General features: G+C 34.3%; 3 protein-coding genes across 3 annotated transcripts; 2 read left to right on the plus strand and 1 right to left on the minus strand.

The window, feature by feature from the left end:
• Positions 1 to 187: 187 nt before the first annotated feature.
• LOC105783807 (PHD finger protein ALFIN-LIKE 4) lies at positions 188 to 2974 on the plus strand. Its single transcript, XM_012609463.2, has 5 exons — positions 188 to 485; positions 622 to 654; positions 1234 to 1462; positions 1909 to 2044; positions 2527 to 2974. The coding sequence occupies exons 1-5, from the start codon at positions 389 to 391 to the stop codon at positions 2788 to 2790; spliced, it is 759 nt and encodes a 252-aa protein (XP_012464917.1). The 5' UTR covers positions 188 to 388; the 3' UTR covers positions 2791 to 2974.
• Positions 2975 to 3933: 959 nt separating this feature from the next.
• LOC105782745 (protein PLASTID MOVEMENT IMPAIRED 1-RELATED 1) lies at positions 3934 to 8370 on the minus strand. The gene is made up of 4 exons (XM_012607696.2): positions 8230 to 8370; positions 8026 to 8093; positions 5368 to 7889; positions 3934 to 5265 (listed from the first exon to the last, which is right to left on the minus strand). Exons 3-4 carry the CDS (start codon positions 7887 to 7889, stop codon positions 4116 to 4118), a joined length of 3672 nt encoding a protein of 1223 aa, XP_012463150.1. The 5' UTR covers positions 8026 to 8093; positions 8230 to 8370; the 3' UTR covers positions 3934 to 4115.
• An 11551-nt stretch (positions 8371 to 19921) lies between these two features.
• Positions 19922 to 22924, plus strand: LOC105783740 (glycerophosphocholine acyltransferase 1). The gene is made up of 8 exons (XM_012609363.2): positions 19922 to 20105; positions 20224 to 20343; positions 20559 to 20616; positions 20732 to 20832; positions 20936 to 21031; positions 21123 to 21216; positions 22051 to 22288; positions 22368 to 22924. Exons 1-8 carry the CDS (start codon positions 20016 to 20018, stop codon positions 22732 to 22734), a joined length of 1164 nt encoding a protein of 387 aa, XP_012464817.1. The 5' UTR covers positions 19922 to 20015; the 3' UTR covers positions 22735 to 22924.
• The last annotated feature ends 470 nt before the right edge of the window (positions 22925 to 23394 follow it).

Raw genomic sequence — 23394 nt, forward strand, 5'->3', positions numbered from 1 at the left:
ACAAAAGGTCCTTTTCATCCATGTCAGAGTTCTAGGCATTCCCCCCTTATCTCAAAAGAGCAAAACAAAATTGAAACCCACAAAATCTATCTGACCTTTAATTATAATAAACAATTATTAATTAAAAAGAAAAATTATACTAAATAAACTAATTTTTTTGTTTTTTTTTATCCAACTGCTCTCTGCTAAAATACTATTTATTTTCAGTGTTACCTTCCTGTCTTCTGATATGGTTTTTTGTTGTTTTCAAAATTTGAATCACAACAACACTGTGTAGAGATTTTCGTTTTTTTTTTATTATTTCGTCTCTCTCCTTTTGTTTTTTTTCTCGTTAAAACTCACTCCTTTGTTTCCTTCTCTTTTTTTTACTCAAAAAAGTGTACGGAGAATGGACGGAGGAACACTGCATAGCCTCAGAACAGTAGAGGAAGTCTTTAAGGATTTCAAAGGCCGCCGTGCAGGAATCATCAAAGCCTTAACCGCCGGTCTCTTCGTCTTCTCCTCCTCTGAGTTCTTTTTAGGGTTACTTTTTTTTCTATGTTTATTTTATTTATAGCTTGTTTTATGTTAACGCAGTCTAATCTTCTGTGTTTTTTTTTTCTATTTTGTTTTCGGTCGCAGATGTTGGAGAATTTTTTGAACAGTGCGATCCTGGTTAGTTTTTTTTTTTTTTTTACTTGCTTGAAAGTTGCACATTCAAAATTTATGTTTGTTACGTTATGATTGTTGGACGTAATGATTAAATTAGCATGTACCTCAAATCAATTTATTTATTTTCCTAATGAGGTGTTGTAGTATCCCTGAATTTTGCTAAATCTAGATGTAATTTGTCTAGTTAATGAAGCAAATAGATCACTTATTTGTGGTTGTTTAAGTTTAAATCCTGTGATCGGAACTTAGATTTGATTGAAACAACTTAATTCATTTCCTTGTCCAGCATTTTATACAACTTCCTTTATGCTCTATCGTTTGTTTTGAAACATGGATTTGAAATGTATAACCTCTCAATCTCCAAACCAATAGTTTTATTTGTTTCTCTTGGTAATATGACTTTCAGTAATTTGATTATATATGAGTACGTTAATGGTTGATTTCGTCCGTTCTTGATGGTTGTTTTCTGTTTAGTATTACGTTGTTAGTGATTTGCCAAACTTACTTAAGAATGGATGTGATTACCCTGTTTCTCTATTATGTCTACTTGGGATTTCGTTCGACCGACATTGTGTTTTTCAGAGAAGGAGAATCTTTGCTTGTATGGACTTCCTACTGAACAGTGGGAAGTTACTTTACCTGCTGAGGAAGTGCCTCCCGAGCTTCCGGAGCCCGCATTGGGTATTAACTTTGCTAGAGACGGGATGCAAGAAAAGGACTGGTTGGCACTTGTTGCTGTTCATAGTGATGCGTGGTTACTAGCAGTGGCTCACTATTTTGGTGCTAGGTTTGGTTTTGATAAAGCTGACAGGTATAATTTCCCCCCTTCTCTGCTGCATAACTCCAGGGAGAAATTAATAATGCTTGGTGGACTGTATGCTTAATCAACTTTATTTTAACTGTAAGCTTTTCATGTAGCCATTATGTCTCATCCTTCTTGTTGAGTCATCATGTCATGTGGGGGATCAAGTATTTAAATGTTTCACTGGATATAAGTGCATTTAAGCATGTTGTGCACATCATTTTTCACCTCGGGTTCTGATAGGTCATATCCTTTAGATGAATGGTTAAGGACATGTGAGTTAATGCTGGACATGCACATGAAGCTTGGAAACAGATATCCATAAATTAAGTGAAATTTATTGCATACAATTTTTTTTTATAGAGAAGTTTGAAAAGATTGACTGGAATTTTTAATTAAGGAAGAATGCTGCCATTTTTGTTGTAGATATTAATTTGTGAGTTAATTTGATGCAGGAAACGTCTCTTCACTATGATAAATGATCTCCCTACAATATTTGAAATCGTCTCTGGAAGTGCCAAGAAACAGACAAAGGAGAAGTCATCAGTTTCAAATCATAGCAGCAATAAATCCAAGTCCAGTGGAAAAGCTGTAAGTGGAACATTTTTTATTAAAGTTTTCCGATGGCTTAAGTAAAATATGATTATCAGTTAATAGTAATGGAAAAGAATAATGGCAATGTGTGGGATATCTTAAACTTCATAGTTCTGTTATATTGGTAGCCAAACCTTTTGTTCCTTATTTGGGCCAAACTTAGTTGAACATTCTTGAAAACCAAAACATTTAATTTCAAAGCTAATTATGTCATCTTATTCTGCAAATTATCCATAATGCGGACTTATCCAGTCTGTCAAGGCTGTTTTATCACATTATGATTCCTGAAGCTGGATTCCAACCCCCAGCTATGACAAGTTACTGACATTTTCAGTTAAATACATGTAATGAACTCAGCCAAGCGTACTTCTATCTATTTAGTATCAATTTTATGTGGAACTCTTTCAATTGATTCAGTGTTTATTACGTTCATTTTCATTTCTGCCCCACGTTATACACGGCTATTTCCTTTTTCACAGAGAGGGTCTGAATCTGCTAAATACTCAAAGAGCGTGCAACTCAAGGATGAGGAAGAGGGTTTGGACGAGGAAGAGGAAGAGGAGCACGGGGACACCTTGTGCGGCGCATGCGGAGAGAACTATGCTTCGGATGAGTTCTGGATTTGCTGCGACATATGTGAAAAGTGGTTCCATGGCAAATGCGTAAAGATCACCCCCGCCAGGGCCGAGCATATTAAGCAGTACAAGTGTCCCTCTTGCAGCAACAAGAGAGCACGACCTTGACCCCAAGGAAAATGCCAGTTCAATCAGGTTGTAATCTTTATCAGGGACTTTCAGTTGGATGTAAAGTATTAGTAGTTTCCCGGTGCTGAACATGTACTCTTGATTCCAGATTTCGGATATATAACTTTCACTCGCAGGAAAACTCGTTGCCAGATAAAGTAAAGACCGTGCTAGTTCATTTGCATCTCGATGGGTTAATCGTTTTCTTTTTGTTAGGCTATGTGTAGCATAGAATTTTCTCATTTTGGGAGGATCTGGTTTAGATGTTTTTGATAAACCCTTATCAGACATACATTCATATTTGACAATGTCACCCGTGTCTAGTAACAAAGAACTGAATGAAGGCAAAATTCGTGTCTTGAGTCCTGAGTTTGCTTTTAGATGGTTGTTCCAAAAGGACAATAAAATGTTATACAATGCTCAATATACCTATTCATAGGTTAGATTACCTGTTTTGGCTCAAAAGTTCGACTGAAATATGGCAAAAGTATTCCAGAAAATGAACTTGGAAAAAATTTGACTAATTTAAAATATGAGTATGAGTCAAGTTTAAGCTTGAATCTTTAAGGCCCGAGCATGGCCTGATTTAGCCTATTTTTAAGTTTATAATATTTTATATTATGTTATTTTTATATATTATATAATTTAAAATACATTAAAAAATAAATCTATACCAAATACATTAAAAAATACTATTATAATGTAAACATTAAAATAATGTTAAGATGACTATATAAAAATTTTAATAAATAAAAATATATAAAATTATTAAATATTAAAACAAAATAAAATAAATATTCTTTTAAAAAAATTAAAAAGTAATATGGATAGGCCTAAAATGAACTTGGGTTAATCTTTTACAAAAATAGGTAGGTTTAGGCAAAATTTTAGGTCTATATTTTGGGTTGGACCAAATTTGGATAAGCATAAAGTATGTTAATATTATGCTTAGGACCGACCCGACTTGACCCATGAACACCTCTAGATATTAGTACTTAAGTACATTTAAGCATGTTTAATTACTCTCAAATAAAAAATAATAATATTTTATAATTAAATTAAATAAGAATATTATTGTTATTAAATATAAATTCCAAGGCACTACCCTAACGGTGGCTCAATGTAGTCCATGCTCATGTAGGATTTTCAAAAGAGACTATATTTAGAAAAGAGAGAGGAAAATGTAAAGCTTACCTTTGCTTTGTTTTTGACTTTTTGAGTTGCATGAATGGATGCATTCAAACAAAATGCACGAAAAATCTCTGCAAGCAGAACTCATCAACACTGTCTAATAATCTCAAAGCAGATTCCAATGCATATACTACTTATCGATATCTGATAGTTTCATTGGGTAATATAACGTTAGGGTTTCGAATATGAGGATTAAGGGCTGCCAATTCTTTCCATTTAGCCCCGGTACCGTGAATACCAGACGAGATGCTCCACAAAGTGTCACCTGGTTGAACCTTTGTTGTTGAGGGGGTTGAAGATTTAAAACCAGGCTTGGATTTCAATAATGGATGCTTATTGCTCTTTCCCATTCCATTGGCAAGCAACCATCGAGAACCGGATTGTTGTTGGGTCGTGCTACCCCAAAGTTTTTTCTTGCCGGGCTCGGTCTTCAAACCTGCAACATGAACATCGGTGATTCTGTATTGAGGAATACCTTCCTCTTGGGAAGCTTTTTCTTCTTTCATCTCCGCAGGTTTCACCTTTTCTTTTGTGGCGGCCTCGGAGTCATCACCATCTTGATTGTCGTTGCTCAAAGCCGAAACAGTAGCATATATCTTTGGTTTTGATGGGACAAACACTCTCTCCACTTGAATAAGAGCAAGCATGGGTGCACCGACTGGCTCGTAGTTTCTCATGGGATCGCGAAGTTGCACCATCAATGCCACTGTGAAGTTATTCCCTAACAACCCACACTTTTTACCCCGTTTTTTCTCTCCCTTTGACCCTCTGAGAATCGAGTCCAATGATGTAGCATGATGAGCAGCAAGGATTTTAGAAGTTCGCTCGCTTATTTGATCTTCATCGTCAATATCCCCGGAATCAAGTCTCATCCATTCATCAAGAGTTAGTGACAGACCCATTAATCCATCGACATTATCACCGCTGTCTTTTATATCCAACAATTGCAACCCGGCAGTTCCATCCAGACCAAGGGACCCACTAATACCGAACCCCTTGCCTTGAAGGGCTGAAATTTCCCCAATAGACTGCGCACTGATGTTTGAAGGTGCATCCTCATCTGACATGCCTGACTGAATTCTCAACCCTTCCATTGAGAGAGCTTCAATCTTATCCATTGCCAATGGAGCAAGATCTTCAAGGGCTACATAATCTGACCCCATCTCATTGACAGAGGTTGAATTAATATCGCTACAGCTGGGTCGAGGTGATCTTCTTTTAACTTTCTTTTGCCTGCTAGACATATCTTCCCCAACTTCAAAGTCATGCTGCAACGAACATTGCCTGCTTAGAAGAAGCAATGACATATAATATCAGTACAATTTCGCAAACAGTGTTTATGAAAGAAGTATATGTTGAGAAACCAAAGAAAAATGAATCACGAACCTCTGCAGTCCCTCCAGAGCAGGAGCAGCTTCCCATGCAACTTGTTCCATAGTTTTACCGGTAATATCCTCCAAAGGCATCAACTTATTTGCCTGCATAGAGAGCTTCTCAATCCCAACAGAGGCCAGTTGCTGAAGTATATCCATTATACCAGAACCCATTTCTGCAGGTACTACAACTGGATTAGACACCTGCATGATCAGGTTCCCACCACTTTTAGCATCCTGGAAAAGTGAGGGATTCATAGATCGCAAAAATCCTCCGTTCTTTGTCTGAAGAAATGGACCTAAACCATCTCCAAGAGGAGGCAGTTCAAGTGGATCTTCAGGAGGCAAATCTACTGGACTCCCAAACCCACCAGAAGACCCAGATGGAGATTGCTGAAAAGCCTTCTCATTCAATCCCCACTCACGCATTAACGCTTCAGTCTCCAAGCCTTCCAATACTTTAGCTCTCGTTTTATTCCTCCCACCAGTTTCCTTCTGATATTCTTGCTCAGCATCTTGGATAAAAGATGATAAATCAAAACTCTCAGTCAAGCTCCCCCAACCAGATGCAGTTGAGGTGTCAAAACCAGATTCTAGTTCCTCCTCATCAGCCATGTCAAAATCAAATAATGAGCAACCGCTGGCTAGGGTATCCTTCTCAAATTGCCTTAATAAACGCTCTCTTGGAGACTCGGGTTCACTCTCAGAACTCAAGCCGAGTAGACTATGATCAATACCGAGCATGTTCAAGAAATCAGTGGCGATAGATTCAGTAGCTTCATCCAAGCCAAGTGATTCCGCCTTATAATCACCTTTATTATCCATGTAGTCCTCCGGATCTTCAAGGCCAGGAGAAGAAGCTAATGCTTCCCCCAAATTTGTAATACCATCTAAAGCTAAATCCAATTCTCTCATCAGCGATTCATTTGAGCACTGTTCATCCTCTTCGGAACTGCGATCTTGCACCACGAGCATATCTCCTTGATTAGAGGGATGAAGCTGAGAACATTCTTCAAAATTTTCTCCCATGCCAGGATTAATTTCATCAACTTGTGGGGTTTCTACGGTTGATAAAGTAGCCGCAAGGGAAACTTCCTCCGACCTAGCCTCTCCTTGATTGGAGGGATGAAGCTGAGAACGTTCTTCAAAATTTTCTCCCACGCCAGGATTAATTTCAACAACTTGAGGGTTTTCTACTGTTGATAAAGTAGCCACGAGGGTACCTTCCTCCGACCTAGCCTCTCCTTGATTAGAGGGATGAAGCTGAGAACATTCTTCAAAATTTACTCCCATGCCAGGATTAATTTCAACAACTTCAGGGTTTTCTATGGTTGATAAAGTAGCCACGAAGGTAACTGCCTCCGACCTAGCTTGTTCTTCTGAAGACAACCCTATCCCTTTTTCGTCAACAGAGAAGTCATTATCTTCAGTTTCTTTTTCAATATATTCGTTAATTGATTCAGATGCAAGAGAAGTCAGAGGTCTGATGGGCTCAAAATGTTCATTTAACACATCAGGTTCAGGCTTGGAAGCAGCAGAAGCATTGGGCTTTTCTTCATCAAGTTTCTGGTCTACTGTATTTTTAACATCGAGCTGTGGCTTTGGCACAGACAAAACTTCATGAAGATCTTTTATCTCTTCCACAACGGGAGATGAGCCAAAAGGCCTGGTGTTAACTAAACTGGGAAGACTCTCAACACACCTTGTTGTGTCCAGGTCAAGGTGATCAAATCCAGCAACTGCTTTTCCTGTACTCTGATTATTCTGCTTTATATGTGACAACTCAGCACGATGCTGATTACTTTTGAGCAGCACAGAATTATCCCCGACAACCATATAACCAAAACTAACATTCATGGTAGCACCTTTGGCCTTCCCTGATAACTTAAAACTTGTTGTCCACTTCCCCGTACTCTTCTCTTCCTCTAATTCTTCCAATGTAAGTGGAAGTAACCGCGTAAGGTCAACTCGATGCTTCCCCAAATCAAAGTCGGGTGTTCCCAACACAGATGCAAAAAGCATGCAATGCTTAGCCTCATACTTGGCCGAAAGGCCACTTCGAACACCATATATGGAACACGTATACGTCAACTTCTCTCCGAATTCCGCAGTTCCATTAAAAACTTTAGAAGGACGAGTTGTTAGATCCCCATCCCGCCTCTTCCAATGCACAAATAGACTAAGATCATTAAAACTTACTGGTAAACACTCAATGGAGTGTACTTCAAGTGAGAAACAACAATTAAACCTCCGGTTCCGAACATTGGAAAACACTTTCAAAGGCTTCCAATTCCAAACAGATTTCTTCTCTTTAAGCAAAGGGTCCTCATTACTATTTTTCACTGTCGATTTCGGTTCCGGCAAATTGGTTTTCCGGGTTGGTTTAGACCGAGAATTAAAAGCAGAAAATGAATTGCTTGAACGGTTCTTGTCTAAATACAAAGCTTTGCTCATAGTTTCGATTTCATTCAATAACTTCCCATTACTCGAATTCCCACCATTCTTCTTCCTAGCTTCAGCTTTCGACAACATCATCTTTTTCATACGTAAAATAAATAATAATAATCAGATTAATCTATAGAAGTTAAAATAAAAACCCTTACTGAAAATTCATTGAACAAATCGAAATCGAAATCTAACAAAAGATTCAAAATTACGTAAATTAAATTACCAAATTGAGCTCCCCAGAGACTGGAATTTCCCAACTAGTTCAATATATAGTCTCCCTTCGCCGTTTGGCTATCAAAAAATTCAGGAAAAAAAAGTTCCGATTCAAAAAAAAATCATATATAAAAATCTAGCAAAAAAAACCCCCAAAAAAACCGCAATAAGCATAGGAGCTGAAGAGAATCAGACGGAGATATCGAAAACTTACAGTAAGCAAATTAATGGCGGCTGAGACTAATGAACCGGGATTGTCTCCGCGGTTCGCTGCCCCACTTTGGGCCTTGAATTGCCGCTGCCTTTTACTCGAACCAACATTTTGAAACCAAGCTATGAAAAGGCGTTATATTATGCGGTTTATATTATGTTCTACTTTTTTGGTCCAATTTTAAATATTTTTTAAAACAATTCTCTTAAAAATATATGAATTAATTGTATTCCGCAAATTTTAATTAAAAAAATACTTGGTTTCTTTAAAATTACATATTTTTTCGTTTATTAAATCGAATAGAATAATTGAAAGAGTTTTATTTTTTACGATTTAATCCATTTAATTTTGGATTTTATCACATTTTATCATGTAAAAATTAGATTGCATTTTATTTTTTATTAAAATAGACAAATTAATCTTTATACATTATATAAGGGGCGTAGCTAGGGGAGATTGTTAGGGTCTCAGTCTCCCTAAAATAGAACATTTTCATTTAGATCCTTAAAATTTTTAAATTAGTGAAGGTAAAATTGCACTTTGGTCTCTTAAGAATAATAAAAATTCGATTTAATCCTTTAAAAATTATAAAAATATAGGTTATTAAAATGGCGAAATTACAATTTTAATATCGTAAAAATTACAGTTTAATTTCGGCCCCTTTAAAAAAAATTTCTAGCTTCGCCCTTGCGTTATATCAAAAAGCAAATTGATCATTTCTGTTAAAAATTTCATCCATTTATATTGTAAAAATTGGTATGATTGACGAAATAAATAGACACTGACATATGACATGCAGCGTGTGCATCAATGTTGACACATAAAAACTAAAAAAAGATAAATTTTAAAAAATTAAACCAAATTTTTTTTGGTCTAATTTACTTATTGAATTATCAAAATACTTTACTTTACTTGCGTTGCATGGAAATAACGTGACGTTATTATTGAGAAGCTAACTTTACAGAAGGAGTTAAATATGGAGAGAGCATATCCTTTTTTTTAAATGTTGAGAGAGCATATTCAATTGGTAGTTTTTTTAATTAAAATAATGAATATTTATATATCTTAATTTTTATATTATTTTAAAAAACAGATACCTTAAAGAAAAGAAAAGCATTACTTTAAAACTTATATTTTACATAATTAATTTATTTTAAATATACAATATATTTAATTTATGATAATTTTGGTAGCTTTTATTCCCGCGTTACCTAATTTTGGAATATTTACTTTCCTTTCCAATGCACATGAGAATTGAGAAAGTTTTAGAAAACCCTCCAAGAGAAGCAAAAGCAAAAGCAAAATTTGAATTTATTTTAAGATTTTACTTCTATATCACTTTTTTAGAAATATTATTTATAGGTGGATTGAATTTTAATTCGATTAGCGTGGGTATTGTTGTCAATGTAGGAGGATGTGGGTTCGAACGCGTTAAAAAGTATTATCCTCTTATTTATGGATTGAGAAGGGCCTATGAATAGTTCTAGGCATTGAATAAAAAAATAGATACGATCAAAATCTATAATAAAATTATTCAAAAAAATATTATTTATAATTATATATTCATTTAATACGTTAAATTAATTAATAAAATTGTCAAATTATTTATTAAATATCTTATTATTACTACAAATAACATACTAATTAATTTTCTAAATGTTTTAAAAAATGTTATTTATTTATATCAAATTCAGTAATGATTTTAGTAATTGAAGTTTATGCACCAAAAGAAAATTTGTAATAATATTACAAGCTACAATGTTTTAAAAATAAACTATTTCACTTCAGTGGAATTTTGGTAAATATATTTAAGTAAATTGTATTTTAATTTGTTTGGAAAATAATGGAAGGTTCTAAAGAAGTTTGACAAAGTTTTTGTTAGTGAAGTGGAATCCAATGCTTTTGTAAGTAGAAATTTGCAGATAAGTTTTATAAAATTTAACTTATCTTCGGCATCAAGGTTGACATTAAGCATGTGGGCTGGAGCTGCATTTATTGTGAAATCCGGATGGGTTCCTCTAGCATTGTCTGGACTTTCATCGTCAAAATCACTTTCTTCTGATTCAGAAAATAATACAATTTTTGAATCATCTAGCCTGAACTCTCAGATTGGATCATTATCGATTTCAAATCCCTCTTCGTTATCAACCCTAATTATACATCTAGGGTTGGATGTCCCTTTGTCGGTGTAAGTTGTAAGGAGTACATCACTTGTTCTTGTAAACCTTACGTTATAACCAAAATCACTTTTGAATTGCCCACTGGTGTAACTTGATGGCATACTCATATAAGTGTTTCCAGCATAGAACATCGGTGTTCGAAAGTTGAAATCAAAAGCACTTACAGAATGTTGTGCTAAGGTGTCAAAGTTTAGGTTACCAACTAACCCCAACTATTGGACAAACTATACGTCAAAGTTGAAATCAAAAGCTGAAACATATGAATGCATTCCCATTGACGATTTCGGCTGTAACACCCCTTAACCGTATCCAACACCGGAATAGGGTACGAGGCATTACCAAAACACATACACTTGTAAACGTATTTAACCGAGTTATAAAATTTCATCAAAATTAAAACTTTCAAAATAATTAACATGTTTCTATAACTTTTCACAATATATCCTCAAAATATTATAATCATAATAATTAGGGCCTGCGAGACCCGATACATACTCATGCAATTTAATGCTTCATTTCCATTTCATTCAATTCGCAATTTCTCATGCTCATAATTTAAATCATATCACTAGCAATTTCCATTTAATTCACGTACAATTCAATGACATCAAATTCAAAACTAATACGTATTTACCATTTAACTCAATGTTTATTGATTATACCATTCAATAACACATTTATGAAATTCTCAATTTAGCAATGAAAATATCACTTTAGTTTGAATAACAACATCGTCTCGATATAAATACACTACCACTTATCCATTTACTTTAATTCTTTCGGCCCATTTGTCACTTACCATCCTTAATCAAATTAGGGAACGGTCACGGAAAATTGAGTACTTCACTTTCACTTTGCCATAGTATAACTATGGTCTTACGTATGATCACTTATCACTTGTCCCTGATCAGATAAGTGTAGCCACCTATCACTTTGTTTCTTGATCAGATAAGTGTAGCCACTTATCACTTTGTCTCTTGATCAGATAAGTGTAACCACTTATCACTTTGTTTCTTGATCAGATAAGTGTAGCCACTTATCACTTTGTCTCTTGATCAGATAAGTGTAGCTAAAGCTATTACTTATCACTTTGTCTCTTGATTAGATAAGTATAGCCGAAGCTATCACTTATCACTTTTCACTTGTCACTTGATCAGATAAGTGTAGCCGAAGCTATCACTTATCACTTTCCACTTTCCACTTGTCACTTGATCAGATAAGTGTAGCTGAAGCTATCACTTATCACTTTGTCACTTGATCGAAGTACTCAAATCCGCGTTCGCTCAATTTGATCATTTATTCATATATCGGGCTTACCAACATGTGTTAATTCATAAACCATTCATGGTATTATTTCATGCCAAATCATATCTGAATATACCATACACACATACTATGAAACTTTATTTTCACACATGAGCTTAAACCATGACCAATAATGCACAAAAATAAGCATCATTCATATTTCATCGTTTATGAGTTATAATCAAACATATGACCATTTATACACGAATCATTCATATATTTCCCAATTTTCCTCCTCCTCCTCTCCATTCCACATCCTTAATGTGTATAACACACTTAAACAACATTAACCATAATTTCAATATTCACTAACATGTATATTCAAAGCTGTTTATCCGAGTCAGAGTCACTAAATTATTTTTATCCGGAGCTACAGAGCTCCAAATTAAGATCCGTTAATTTTCCTGAAATTAGACTCACATATCTTCATACCATAAAATTTTCATAATTTTGGTTCAGCCAAATAGTACAGTTTATTCTTTAAAGTTTCCCTGTTTCGCTGTCTGACAGTTCCGACCACTCTTCACTAAAAATTAATTATCTCATTGTACAGAATTCGGATGATGTTTTAGCTTGTTTCTTCTAAAATAGACTCATTAAGGATTCTAACCATATAAACTATAACTCATAATCATTTTTTACAATTTTAATGATTTTCCAAAGTCAGAACAGGGAACCTGAATTCATTCTGACCTTGTCTCACAAAATCTATTATATCTCATGATTTACAATTCCATTGCTCACATCATTTCTTTTATAAGAAACTAGACTCAATAAGCTTTAGTTTCATATTTTATTCATCCTCTAATTCAATCTCTACAATTTTTGGTGATTTTTCAAAGTTACACTACTGCTGCTGTCCAAAACTGCTTTAGTGCAAAATGTTGATTTCCATTTTGCCCCAAATTTCACAGTTTATACAATTCGGTCCTTTCTCAATTAACCCTCAATTAATCTAATTTTCTCAATTAGTACTTTACTAGACATTATAAGTTGTTACACAACTATTGAAATTCAGAATTTCCACATATAACTCTATCTTCAAACTCTTTTACTATTAGGTCCCAAACATTCACTTTCTATTCAATTCTTTCAATAAAATCAGCATATGAACAATTTAAAGCTCTAATTTCATGCTAAATCATCATATAATTCCAGCACATATTCATATCAACTTTCAACTTCTTTCATAAAATCAAAACTAATGAATTTAACAAGTGGGCCTAGTTGTAAAAGTCATAAAATACAAAAATTTCAAGAAATAGTCAAGAATTGAACTTACTTGTAATAAAAATATGAAGAACCAGCTTGAAGAAGCCCTTCCATGGTGTTTTAGCTGATGAGAATTCAGAAAATGAAGAGAAATCTAGATAATTCCACTTGGGTCCTAACTTTATTAAGCAAATTTTGCAATTTTCCAATTTTGCCCTTAATTCTCCTTACTTTCTTGCTGATTTCATGCCTCTGTTGTCCAGCCCAAATAGACCTTGGGTCTATTTGTCTTTTAAGCCCTCTTCCTTTTATCATTTAAGCTATTTAATCATTTCCCAAAATTTTGCATTTGTTACAATTTAGTCCTTTTGTTCAATTAATTATCGAACTTTAAAATTTCTTAACTAAACTTTAATACTAACTTTTAACACTCCATAAATATTTATAAAAATATTTATGGCTCAGTTTAAAATCCCCGAGGTCTTGATACCTCATTTCGATTCTAATTATTTTAATATTTATTTCTAGTGCACTATTCACTATTTCAAAAATTTTCCTAACTTCATATTTAACTTATACTTACTAAATTAATAATATTTTCTACCCATTTGTCGAATTTAGTGATCTCGAATCACCGTTCCGACACCTCTGAAAATTCAAGCCATTACATTTTTTTTTCGTCGGATTTGTGGTCCCGAAACCACTGTTCCGACTAAGCCTAAAATCGGGCTATTACATCGGCATTTCCTGATAGGAGCTTTGTAACAATGTTGTCAACTTATCGCATACTCGTGTGGTTGGACTTTCTGCTTCTTGCTCCCAATAGGCATCAACTATAACTATTGTCGAACTCGGAACACCTTCATCAACATCGACAAATTGGACATATAACTCTAGTATAACATTTTCACTAGAACAATGCGAATCAAGCATTACCTCGAGTCCTCGACCTCCATGTCGCCTATTAGCTCAAATATATTATATCTAACGGGTTCAGTGATATTAGATATTTATATTTCAATCTCGAAATTCTTCTCCGGCTTGAAGTTGCCACTTTGCTTCTAATTTTTTACTAAAGCTCGAGCAATTTTATGCTCCGATTGAAAATCAATTCTATAGATTAGACTAATACAAAAACGACACCAATTTCAGTGTCACAAATTTAACGACTCTAATTCATGTACTCATCTTCAAAAAAAGAACTTGTTTCACATGTTTAAAACCAAAACATTATATAGAAAAATGAGTGCACTTTATCCAAATTCAAACAATGACACTTACTTGAACTAATTTACTTTGTTAGGTCGACTTTGAAATTCAAATTTTTAACATAAACAATCTTCCTCTTATGCAAATTCATTATAAAAATAATCTGCTCGAAATTTTAATATGGAACCGCTAACAAAATGTATTCATATTATAGGAAATACTACCATTGGATATCAAACATAACTTCAAAATGTTGGAAAATATTGGACATTACATGTCCAAAAAACATTTCTAACAAGAAGCATTTTTTTGAAAAGTCTGAATAGTTTTTAAAATACGCTTCTTATTAGAAACGTTTTTCAAAAAATTTGGGATGTGATGTTTAAATTTTATTCAGAATTCTCGAGCCCGAGAATCTCAGGTTTAGGGTTAGGGTTTAGGGGGTGAAAATGTGAAGGAAGAAAACGCCTCCTACACATTTTCTTCCCACACATTTTCAACCTTATCCCTAACAGAGAATCCCATGAAAAAAATTTAGAACTCGAGAATCTCGAGATGATGATTTTCAAACATCCCATCCCTAAAATCCCGGACAGTCATGGGCTCCCACATAATTTTTTTTTAAATTTCCCCATCAGTTGCTTATATAAAGGGGGTTTTGCTCCCCCTACTCCATCAGCTCTCTCACCCAATGTCCTTTAGAAAAAAATTCAAGCTTGAAATTGTTTTTTTTGTTGAATATTTTTTGGGGAAAGATCTATTTTGTGTTTCTGTTTGAGAGAGACATTGTGATAGTTTTAAGGTATGTTTGAGTTCACGGTGATGTGATGACGCTCGGAGACACACACATTTCATCTCTCATGTGAGGATGAAACCATCACGTTAGTAGATGTCATGTTACAACTCGGGCTCCCAGTTCACGGTGATTATACAATCACAAGTTGAAGAATAACTAAGACTCCAGTTGATGGTGGTTATGAGGTTATGGGTTTAAGCATAACTCAGGCCTCCAGTTGATAGTGGTCATGCGGTTATGAGTTCAAGTTTCATGCCACCAAAAGAGGATGCTTTATAAACTCCATACATAAGTTTAAGATCATAATCACAGAGAAAATAAAGAGACTTTCCAGTATAATCAACTTATTCTTTTTCTTCGTCTTCAACAAGGTAGTATCCTTAACCTCATTGTCAATAACCTATGACAAAGTTGGGGGTAACAAGACTTTCAAGTGGAGGAGTGATTGTGACAATGGAGAAAATTGAAATGCGACTCGAGGTGATAACAATTATTGTGATTAATAAACTCATTAATAACTATGACCACTATTGTCCTTACTCGAGTTTCAGCTTTTTCTCTACCGTCACAGTTACTCATTCCTAAAAGTCTTTTTGCTCTCAACTCCGTTACAAGTTTCAGGCAATGAGATTAATGATACTACTTTGATGGAGATGGAGATAAAGAATAAGTTAATTATACTAAAAAACCCTTTCCCCCTATGATTAAGTTCTCAAACTTATGTATGAGGTTTGTTAGGGATCGTCCCGATTAAGCAACAAGTAAAAAAAAAGCGGAATAAATTGAGAAATTGAACACACAAATTTAACGTGGAAAAACCCCTCCAAAGAGGATAAAAAACCACGGGAAAAGATAATTTTACTATAATGGCAAAAGAACGAAGAGTACAAAAGATGGAGATAAAACTAAACCCCGAAAACCCGAAAAACAAAGAACCCTCAAAACGTAAACACAAAATTCTCTAAATGTGTTATGAGTTCCAATCTAATGGGTGTTTTTACTAACGTTGTAAAAGAGCCTATTTATAGGCTAAATTCATATGTCAAATAATAATAAAATAATCTAAACTAATTAGTGTTTGATTGAAACAAATAAACAGAGTTTAACTAAAAGATTATTTCTCAAATTTGACTGAAAATAGGAGTCATACTTAATAAATCTCCACCTTGACTCATATTTCCACAACGCCATCTTTACCAAAGCCCGCCATGAGCCTATCTTGAACTATGCAGGGAATTAACTGAGTCGAATCTGTGCTTAGAAACTGGAAGACTTCTAGCCTTCGACTTGTACACTGCCAAATCAAAACTAACCTGGGTCTGATTTTCACGAACACAGTGCCCTAACTTTTCAAAATCTGCATCCAAAAGAGAACCTCTCTTCAACGAAACGGTCATACATTTTTCCCTCCTATGACCAAGTTGCCTCCACTCCAAACGAGTTGACTTCGACTCTGTAACAGACGAGGGACGTCCAATTTCACCGGTCACTGTAGAACCTTCCAGAATATAAAGACTGCCTGTACTTTTGCCTTTTAACAAAACGATAGCTCCACGAGATACTTTAATGCCGCTTGACTCGATATTGATTCTGCATCTTTTCAAGTCTGAAATACTCAAGGAGATGAGATTCTTTCGTAAATCAGGTACATACCTGACATCTGAGAGTGTCCTAATCGTCCCATCGTGTATCCTAATTTTAACAGTACCAATACCAATTACCTTACTAGATGAATCGTTTCCCATACGCACAACTCCACATTCAACTGAACTATATGTGGAGAACCATTCTCTATTGGGACACATATGGAAAGAACATCCCGAATCTAGGATCCACTCGGACGTGAGCTTGGAGTTATCGCTCGTTGACACTAACAAGAAATCATCACCGCTTTCATCGGCCAAATTAGCACCAGCTACATCTTCATCGTTACTCTTAGTAGCTCTTTTATTTCGCAGTTTATAACAATCTGCTTTGACGTGACCTAACTTTTTACAATAGCGACACCTTTTGTCTCGTTTCTTTGATACTACCAAAACGGAAGCTTGCCTATCTGCCTTGCTATCCAAATGAAGCTCATTGTCGAGTTTGTCTCTACTCAACAAATGACCTTTCACATCTTCGAACGAGATTTTATCTCTGCCATAAATCAGGGTCTCCCTGAAAGACTTGTATGAAGGGGGTAAAGAGCACAATAATAGCATAGCTTGATCTTCATCATCAATATGAACCTCAACGTTCTTTAAATCATTTAAAAGAGTAATGAATTGACTGATGTGATCTCTAAGAAGCTCACATTCGCTCATGCGAAACGTAAATAGACGTTGTTTCAACACTAAACGGTTAGCCAAAGACTTAGTCGCATAAAAAGTTTCTAACCTTTTCCACAAGGTGGATGAGGTCTTCTCCATTAATACCTCCTGCAATACCGTATTCGCGAGGCACAACTGGATTACAGACAAGGCCTTTTCATCAAGCTTTTCCCATTCTGTTTTATTTAGATTCTCAGGCTTTTTCTCGGTAACAACCTTTTTCAAACCGGATTGAACTAGAATTGCCATCATCCGAACTTGCCACAGATTGAAATTTGTCTCACCATCGAACTTCTCAATTTCAAACCTTGTTGTTGCCATATCTGAATAGGCTGATCTTTGAACTAGCTCTGATACCACTTGTTAGGGATCGTCTCGATTAAGCAACAAGTAACAAAAATAGTGGAATAAATTGAGAAATTGAACACACAAATTTAACGTGGAAAAACCCCTCCAAAGAGGATAAAAAACTACGGGCAAAGATAATTTTACTATAATGGCAAAAGAACGAAGAGTACAAAAGATGGAGATAAAACTAAACCCCGAAAACCCGAAAAACAAAGAACCCTCAAAACGTAAACACAAAATTCTCTGAATGTGTTATGAGTTCTAATCTAATGGGTGTTTTTACTAAGGTTGTAAAAGAGCCTATTTATAGGCTAAATTCATATGTCAAATAATAATAAAATAATTTAAACTAATCAGTGTTTGACTGAAACAAATAAACATAGTTTAACTAAAAGATTATTTCTCAAATTTGACTGAAAATAGGAGTCATACTTAATAAGGTTTATAAAGCATCATCCTCTAGTGGTATGAAACTTGAACTCGTGACTGCATAATAATAATCAACTGGAGCCCGAGTTATACTTGAACTTGTGACTGCATAGCCACTATCAATTGGGAGCCTTAGTTATATTTCAACTCGTGACTGTATCCACCATGAATTGGGATCCCAAGTTGCAATGCAGTATCTTCTAAGGTGATGATTCCATCCCCACACGACAGATGAAATGCGTGGGTCATCGAGAGCTATCGCATCACCGTAAACTTAAACATGCTTTAAAACAATCACAATGTCTCCCTCAAATACAAACACAAATAATTTTTTCTTTTCAAATTTCCAACACCCAACAAAAAAAAATTTGGAAGTGAAAAAATGCTTCCTGTAGAACGCATTTTGTATTTCTCTCTAAAATCGACTTATTTCTTTAAATTTAAAAAAAACCTAAATCCCTAATTAATTTTAAAAAACGACATATTTATCTAATTAACCAAAAGTATACCTTTTATTCATATTCATGAAAAGGCCTTTTCAATAGCAAGATTGGAAAGTGTGACCTTCAAATTTAGAAAAAAAAAAGAAACGAAGATAACATCAAATCTTAGTCTTAACCGTGAAGTTTTTTAAATGCAGTCGGCCGGGCCCATGCTCATTGAAGCGCGGGAAGGAGAATATTCCTCTACATCGGGGACTATATTACGTTTTGTCTCTCGAATTAAAAATCACCATAAGCCACGCAGGAAAGATCAAATTGAGGAAAAAAAAAGGGGAAAATTATTTAGTCCACGTGGCAATTTACTATTTGCAAAGATAAGGCTAAGCCATAGTTCGACAGCTGGCAAGATTTATCTTCCCTAGAACTTTCTACAATAGACATGTGGGAGTTATGTACCATTTACCCAATGGTTTCCTGACACTTGTCACCCATTCGTTCAATAACCAACAAAAACTCCACGTCACCATTGAAACAATTACATTACACACGTAATTAGGAGTCTTCTCCTAGGAATTAGAAAAAGAAAATGAAAAATTAATTAATCATTTACTAGAGTAGGTAAGGTATCTATGGGTTTTAAGTTAAATTAAATTATTTAATCCCGAAATAAGGTGATGATAGTAAAAACCTAAGAATAAAAAAATAAAAAATTAATTACTACTAAATAATAAACCGAATCAACAAAAAAATTTATAAATTTCTCATAACAAGTGGCGAGCTTAGTGTAAATTTAAGGAATATGGACTCATTTAAAATGGTAAACTTTTAATTTAGTTTTTATAATTTATAAAATTTTAAATTAATAATAATAAAGTTATATTTTAAACTTCTAAAATGATAAAAATTTAATTTAAGCCTTTAAAATGATAAATATATATTATTAAAATGATAATTATATTTTATTATCGTAAAAATATATAATTTAATTTCGACCTCCCTCAAACAAAAGATCCAAGCTTAGGAGAGATTATATGCCTTGAACTTATTCACAAGTCAAATGTAATTCACATATTATTTTTACTGTATAAAATTCAAAATAAATTATTAAACATATCTTTAAAAAATTACAAGTAAAAATATAATTATGAATAATAATTTTCAAATAATTATAATTTAATTAAATCATTAATACATAAATAGACTAAAATAAAATTCAAATCAAATCTATATCTCTAAAAATTTCAAATAACTCATTTGTGTTAGTTAATTTGTTCAAGTTGGTGTCACTTATTAATCCATCTTTACTCAATTGAAAAATTAATACAAATTTATTTTTTTACGAAATGAAAAATATTTATTTTTCATATAAAATCTAAAAAATACATTAATATTACATAGTCCACTTTAGCAATTTATTTATTTATTTATAATTATATGTATATATAATCAGGCGGTAAGCTACCACCTTTTGTCTCTGTCTTTCGCTCTTTCCTTCTTTTAAGTTCTTTTGTTCTTTAATTTGACCTGGGTTTACAGTAAACAAAAGGGAAGAAAAATGTCGAGCAGCGATGAATTCATGGATGACATGAATGGGAATGGGGATTCATATGGGACGGTGAACCGGAGGTTCAAAGATCGAGCCGAGGTATGATTGTTCCAAACCCAAAATCATTCATTTTTTAATCAATATTTGTGTTTTATCATTTGCTTTTATTTGTTTTACTTTTAAGTTGATCGATTTGGGTTTTTGTTTTTTGATGCAGCAAGTGGCGAAAACGAAGGAGATTTTGTCCAAACAAGCGGTTCAAACGAAGGAAATGTTGTCGAAACAAGCTGTTAAGATCGCTAAACAAGCTGAAGAACATGAGCGCTTTATCAATAAGGTAATCTTTTCTACTTTTTTTTTTTTACTTTACATTCATGTTTATTGTAGGTATTTAAACTGTGGGTTTCATGTTTATAATTTATTTACTTTACATTCATGTTTATTGTAGGTATTTAAACTGTGGGTTTCATGTTTATAATTTAAGAAAATGGATCTGAAGTTATAAATTTTCGGGTTTTTTTCTTGTTTTGTTCATGGGTTTTTGATTCTTAGGTGACTCATCTTTTGGGGGTTCTTGGATTTGGAGGGTTTTGCTTTCTATTGGGAGCAAGTGAGTTTACTCGGCCTTGAATTCTTGAAAATTGATTACTGAAAGTATTGGCTCTTGAATCCATTAATTACTTTTTGTTCTTTTTTCTGTCTTTGATTTTGATTTTTTGATTCAGGACCACAAGATATTCCTTATGTATATTGTGTGTTCTATGTTACCTTTGTTCCTCTTAGATGGATATACTACCGTTTTAAGAAATGGCATTATTATCTTCTGGTAAGTTCTATGCCGGTTCGGTTTCGACTTTTTTTTTCTAGTAATTTATAGGAAGGTAGCATCGAAAATTGATCAAAAAAAGATTCATTTCTGTGTATGTTAGGATTTCTGCTATTATGCCAACACAATCTTCTTGGTTGACCTTCTTCTGTATCCGAAGAATGAAAAACTTTTCATGATTTGTTTCTCATTTGCCGAGGTAAAGATTCGGGGTACTCGGTTTCTTACATATATCTCGATTGGTGAATGAATTGTTTTAACTTGTTTGTTCTTTCCGGATGCTACTTTAGGGACCGCTAGCGTGGGCGCTCATTGTTTGGCGTTGTAGCTTGGTTTTTAGTTCCGTGGACAAAATTATAAGCGTCCTTATACATCTTTTACCGGGTATGTTCAATCCTTATTTGCACTTGCAATCTTTATAAAGCAATTTTCGGTATTTTCAAAAGGGAAGGGGGAGGGGTGAACTGAATTTCAAGGCTGTTAAATGTTCTGATTTCTGAACTTGTGCCTTCGACATTGTGTGTGGAAGATACCATTAGCTATGGTTTATTGCAGACATGTTATATAAACTTACCATGCTCATAAAAAGCTGCTTAAACTTTCCATCTGATAGGGTTCATGTATGATCTCAATGGAAAGTTCCTATTTTTATGTATAAGTTCGATCTTCTGATTCTAAATAGAGGGAACTGCCTCTATGGCATCAATATGCCGGCCTTCAAAGAAGGTTTAAGAAAGACAAGATGTCAAGTAGCCAAATTTTCCCGTTCGTAAGAAATGCCCTGTGGGTAAATTTTTGGTAATGTTTTGTTTAACAAGGAGTGAAGGATGTAGCAGCTTTTTGTAATTTGTATTTTGCTTGTGCCTCGTTTGATAATTTGCTAAGACTACTGTCCTCTACAAATGTAAACATAAAACACTTTGAAACAAAATCACATACAAAATGGAGCTGCTTGAAAGCCATTCCATGAGTTTAGTTTCATGTTAGATTGTGAAACTACAAACCCGAGTAACTGTCTTATTATTCCTTGCCTGTGAAAATTGTTGAAACTTTGTACCTTAGATGACTATGCGAGTAGTATATTCTTTGAATTTGGTATATGGCAGGTAGGTGTTGCAGAAGAACACCGATAGAAGTTAGTGGTCAAGGCTCTTTTGAAGGAGAGGCCAAGCTTAAATTTATTTCTAAAATGTCCAAACGTTTCTCAATTGCTTTCAGGGATCGTTTTTTTCACAATTCGATGGTGGAATCCCGCAACCTTTGAAGCCATGCATCCCGAAGGTACTACTCACAGATTTTCATGGCCTTACGTAGAAGACAAATCTTACCTATGGACTTGGCTGTTCGGGGTTCCCTTAGCTGCTTATACTCTTTGGCAAGTTCTTTATTTCCTCATTGTCAACGTGCTACGTCGCCAGAGGCTGCTAAGAGATCCCGAAGTCATGACTTCTTACAGGTTTGCTCTCTCTTTCTATATTATCTCTATGTCAGTTCACCATGAATATTTTCATTCAGATGATTTCTTTTTTTAATAGGGAACTTTCTAAAAAAGCACAGAAAGCAAACAACATATGGTGGCGTTTAAGTGGGTTGCTCGGGGATCAAAACCGTTTGTTGATGTACATTTTACTTCAAGCCGCTTTTACGGTCGCGACCATGGCACTCACGGTCCCTATCTTCCTATCATACGAATTCCATGCAATTTTCCAAATACTCAAGGTTTCTGCATCTGTATGGAATGGAGGAAGCTTTCTGTTGGAAGTGATGCCGAGACAAGTGATTGTGAAGGAGAAAAAGAAATCCGGGAATCAGGTGCCGTGCCAACAACAAGATCAGCACTCAGATTTAACCGAAAATGCAATGCAGGCGAATGGATCCTCCGTGACCCACCAGTCTGAATAGTTGTAAAAACCTTGGGCAAAACATGGATGGGGTGTGTTGTGTTGCAGGTTGGCTTTTTTATGACAGTCCTAACATGTAGTTTTAATTGTGAATCTGTAATAATTTTATCAACTTTTTACCCTCAAAACTTAAAACCTTGTAGAATTAAATTAAAAACTATTGTAAATATAGTAAGAATCGTTTTGTCAAACTCGGGGCCTATGAAAGGGTCTGATATATCACATAAATATATACGATTTGTCATTAAATAATAAGGGTAGTTGTATTTTTAAAGTGAGGTGCAAGTCTTCATGACAATAAAACGAAGCTAAAGAAAAAAAACCTTTTCTAATTCTAGTACTTTATTGGTAAGGGCAGAACTACTAATGTTGATGGTTTTATGCTTCTTCTTTTCTATCTTAATACATGATTTGGGGATAAATTATTTTCATTCATATAATTTTATTAACATAATACCTTGTTTTAAAGAAACTTTTTGTTTTTTAAAATTTTACTAATTATGTAATGACCAATTATTGATTCACAAAACATAAAAGGACTTTCGTATTGCACATAATATATAGAGATTAACACTAATAATTTTCAAGTTTAAATTGAAGACTTTCTGTCAATGACATTTGATCAGGGATGTTTACTCCGTAGAATTTACTCGAGTTTAAA

Source organism: Gossypium raimondii, chromosome 13, assembly GCF_025698545.1.
Source record: "Gossypium raimondii isolate GPD5lz chromosome 13, ASM2569854v1, whole genome shotgun sequence".
In the NCBI taxonomy this organism is placed as follows: domain Eukaryota; kingdom Viridiplantae; phylum Streptophyta; class Magnoliopsida; order Malvales; family Malvaceae; genus Gossypium; species Gossypium raimondii.

Excerpts from the sequence above, each read along its gene's own strand:
- LOC105783807 (XM_012609463.2), top strand. The coding sequence starts at position 389 with ATGGACGGAGGAACACTGCATAGCCTCAGAACAGTAGAGGAAGTCTTT. Across the intron at positions 486-621 it reads CATCAAAGCCTTAACCGCCG|ATGTTGGAGAATTTTTTGAA; the intron begins GTCTCTTCGTCT and ends TTTCGGTCGCAG. Across the intron at positions 655-1,233 it reads TTTTGAACAGTGCGATCCTG|AGAAGGAGAATCTTTGCTTG; the intron begins GTTAGTTTTTTT and ends TGTGTTTTTCAG.
- LOC105782745 (XM_012607696.2), bottom strand. The coding sequence starts at position 7,889 with ATGATGTTGTCGAAAGCTGAAGCTAGGAAGAAGAATGGTGGGAATTCG. Across the intron at positions 5,266-5,367 it reads GCTCTGGAGGGACTGCAGAG|GCAATGTTCGTTGCAGCATG; the intron begins GTTCGTGATTCA and ends TCTTCTAAGCAG.
- LOC105783740 (XM_012609363.2), top strand. The coding sequence starts at position 20,016 with ATGTCGAGCAGCGATGAATTCATGGATGACATGAATGGGAATGGGGAT. Across the intron at positions 20,344-20,558 it reads ATGAGCGCTTTATCAATAAG|GTGACTCATCTTTTGGGGGT; the intron begins GTAATCTTTTCT and ends TTTGATTCTTAG. Across the intron at positions 22,289-22,367 it reads GAAGTCATGACTTCTTACAG|GGAACTTTCTAAAAAAGCAC; the intron begins GTTTGCTCTCTC and ends TTTTTTTAATAG.